The sequence below is a fragment of the Haemaphysalis longicornis genome, unplaced genomic scaffold (genome assembly GCF_048455015.1).
Source record: "Haemaphysalis longicornis isolate Haplotype H1 unplaced genomic scaffold, Haemaphysalis longicornis Haplotype H1 scaffold_5, whole genome shotgun sequence".
Taxonomy (NCBI): domain Eukaryota; kingdom Metazoa; phylum Arthropoda; class Arachnida; order Ixodida; family Ixodidae; genus Haemaphysalis; species Haemaphysalis longicornis.
The window spans coordinates 114,518,195-114,521,366 of record NW_027526385.1 but is presented as its reverse complement, the minus strand read 5'-3'; the positions used below and the strand labels follow the sequence as shown (position 1 = coordinate 114,521,366).

General features: G+C 56.0%; 1 protein-coding gene across 1 annotated transcript; it reads left to right on the top strand.

Moving 5' to 3' along the window:
• Positions 1 to 1,760: 1,760 nt before the first annotated feature.
• Positions 1,761 to 2,531, top strand: LOC144139865 (uncharacterized). Its single transcript, XM_077672111.1, has one exon. The coding sequence runs from the start codon at positions 1,761 to 1,763 to the stop codon at positions 2,529 to 2,531; it is 771 nt and encodes a 256-aa protein (XP_077528237.1).
• The last annotated feature ends 641 nt before the right edge of the window (positions 2,532 to 3,172 follow it).

Below are 3,172 nucleotides of genomic sequence, written 5' to 3'. Positions count from 1 at the left end.
ATAGTGTCGATGTCAGGAGCAGCATCCTCACAGTAGAAGGCGAGCATCAAACTTGTGCGGGGTGCCAGGGTGATGTGATCGTCGGTGATCCCTACAGCAGCACCGGGTTCAGTGGGGGCGCCGTGGAGTGATCAGAGGAAAAAGTTATCGACTTTGTCTGCAGATCAATTATTGCGCCGTTGTCCGTCAAAAAGTTCATTCCGAGTATTACGTCGCGGGAGCAGTTAGGCAAAATGACGAACGCCGCAGGTTATGTTGTGCCGTCTATGGTGACGCACGATGTGCACGTTCCACTTGGCGTCACGAGGTGGCCTCCTGCTGTGCGAATGTGCGGACCATCCCATCTGGTTATAACTTTCTTCAGCTTAGACGCAAAAGGTCCGCTCATGACTGGGTAGTGGGCTCCCGTGTCTATGAGGGCGACTACGTCAAAGCCGTCGATGAACAACTAGACGTCGGACGCTGCGTTCTTGGAGTTCCTGGTGCGTCGGGACGTAGCATCTCGGCTTGTGCGTGTTGATGGTCGGGCACTGTGCGTCGTCGTTGTCGTCGTCTGAGCGGCAGGTTTGGTCATGTCAAGTACGCGTCGCACCGTGTGGTTGTCGTCGTGTTCAGGAGTCACGTCCTGGTTAGATCGCGTCGTCGGGCTGAGGGCATGTTGGGAATCATCTTCTTCCGCGAGTCGTTGCGTCGTTGGAGGGTTTTCATTTTTCCGCGGTCGTGCAACTTTACCTCCAAAAGTTGCTGCTTTTAGTTTCCCCTCGTGGTCTGGGAGACCTTCCACGTATAAAATCAGCATTGGTACGGCGGTTGGGCGACAGGTATGCGTAGGGCGACGGTGATCGGTTGAAACGGGCTGGCCCACGGCTAGTGTTGGATAGGTATTCTTCGATCTCCGAAGGGCACTAGCCAGGTTGGGGGCGGGGTGCGTCGACGGAGAACCCTCGCAAACCGAACCTCTTCCAGGGGCAGCGACGGTAGATGGGGTTGGCCTCTTCTCAGTGGTAGCACAGCGGACGATTATCTGGCGTCCGCCACACGTCGGTCTTCATCGGGGCGGGGGTTTGCACCACAGATGGTCGGGCCAGCGACAGGGGACGACGGTACGGAGTCTCGTGACGGTAGTGTGCAGGTGGGCGAGGTCGACGGGCAGCAGCCGCGTAGGTCATGGCTTGCGGCTCGCGGGGTGCTTCTGGCGTTCCTGATGTTCCCAGGGCTTGCTGCACATCTTCCCTGATGACGACGGTAAGGGAAGCTGCTTGCGGTGGCGGTGGCGTTGGGAGACGTTTCCGCAGCTCTTCCACAACTACTGCGCGGTTAGTCTCGCGTAGGCTGTCTGCCGAAATCCGCATGCTATCGACGTATTTTGCATTGGCATCACCAACAAAGTTGCGGTCATACTCTTGAGCACGCAGTTCTAGGGCCTTCTCAATTGTGCAAGCTTCTGTCACGAATTCGGCGACGGTTTTTGGCGGGCTGCGGACAAGTCCAGGAAACAGTTCTGTCGTGTTATCTGTTATCTCTGTTGCGGCTGCGCACCAGGGTGCGCGGGCCGAGGTGACGTCACTGGCTGGATTGTATAAAACGCGGCTGTGAAATAAACACGGGGCTTTTTCTTGCTTGCGGCTTCATCGGAGTGGCGTCAGTCTTTTGCTCGCATCACCGCTCCCAAAGGAGCGGACACGACATGGTGTCAGAAGTGGGATGAGCCTCCTCTCCCTCGGTGGCATTGCGGCATTCACCCTGCACTCGTTCGTACGATGACGGACCAGAAAGCGGCAGCCAGCCCACCAGCGGCCGCCCTGCCACCGCCTGCGCCGTTCAACTTCGACAGGACTTCCGAGTGGGCAGAATGGATTACGTCCTTCGACGACTACCGCTACGTATCGGGGCTCAACGACAGAACGGAGGAAGCCCAGGTGAGGACGCTATTGTACACCATGGGCAGGCAGGCCAGGAAAATTTTTCAAACGTTCGGCCTGACGGAGGAAGATTCCCGAAGCTACGCTGTGGTGAAGACAAAGTTTCACGCTCATTTCGTGGCCGCCAAGAACATAGTCTACGAAAGCGCTAATTTTCATCGCCGGAAGCAAGAGCCCGGAGAAAGCGTGGACAAGTTTGTGACAGCCCTGCATGAGCTAGCCGACCGCTGCGAATTTGCAGAATTCCGGGAGCGCATGATCAGGGACAGATTTGTCGTAGGCCTCCGAGACGCACAGCTGTCAGAAGCTCTCCACATGGATGCCACTCTTACGCTAGCGACCGCTCTAGCGAAGGCCAGACTCAAGGAAACAGTCCACCGACAGCAACTGGAACTTCGGGCCGACAGCAACGAGGCAACGACTGGAGAACTGGGCACCATTCAACGGACACCGAGCGAGCCATTTATCAACCGGGAGGGGCGCACCACCGAACAGCAACGACAGTCGCTGCAGCCATGGTCACGAGAAAACCGCCGACTACCAGGGTGCCGGTTCTGTGGACGTGAGAATCATGCGAGAACCCGGTGCCCCGCACGGTTATCACGGTGACACCTTTGTGGAACCAAAGGACATTTCGCCGTGGTCTGCCAGAAGTCCAAGGAAAACAACCAGGTGGGCGTGTCTGTGCTAGAAGGCGAAGGACAAAATTTTTTTCTCGGGACACTCGGCAGCTGTAATGCCAGATACGCGGAAGTGTGTATTAACAATGTGCGCGTATGTGCAAAAATTGATTCGGGAGCCGAGGTCACTGTCGTTCCGCCCGATTTCCCCGGTGTTCCGCCTCGCATAGACAAATCACAAGCTGTGTTGAGAAGCGCCGCAGATGAGCGCGTTGATGTTAAGGGTTCCTTTCCTGCTGAGATAGTTTGGAAAGGCAAAACCGCGCGACAAACAGTGTACGTTGGTGAGTCACTGCAGCGTGTTTTGCTAGGGCTCCCAGCAATTGAAGCCCTCGGTGTGGCCAAATTTGTTGATGCTGTTGATGATAAACAGTACGAGTACTTGTATCCGCAGCTCTTTCGTGGCCTGGGCACGATGCCCGGCGAATACACCATTCGCATGAAGGAGGGCGCGGTTCCCTTCGCAATTTTTACACCTCGACGAATACCCATTTCGTTAAAGGACCCTATCAAACTAGAGTTGGACAAAATGGTTGAAAGTTAGGTCATTCGGAAGGTTGACGGTCCGAC

What these genes read in the sequence shown, in the direction of transcription:
- LOC144139865 (XM_077672111.1), top strand. Translation starts at nt 1,761, where the DNA reads ATGACGGACCAGAAAGCGGCAGCCAGCCCACCAGCGGCCGCCCTGCCA.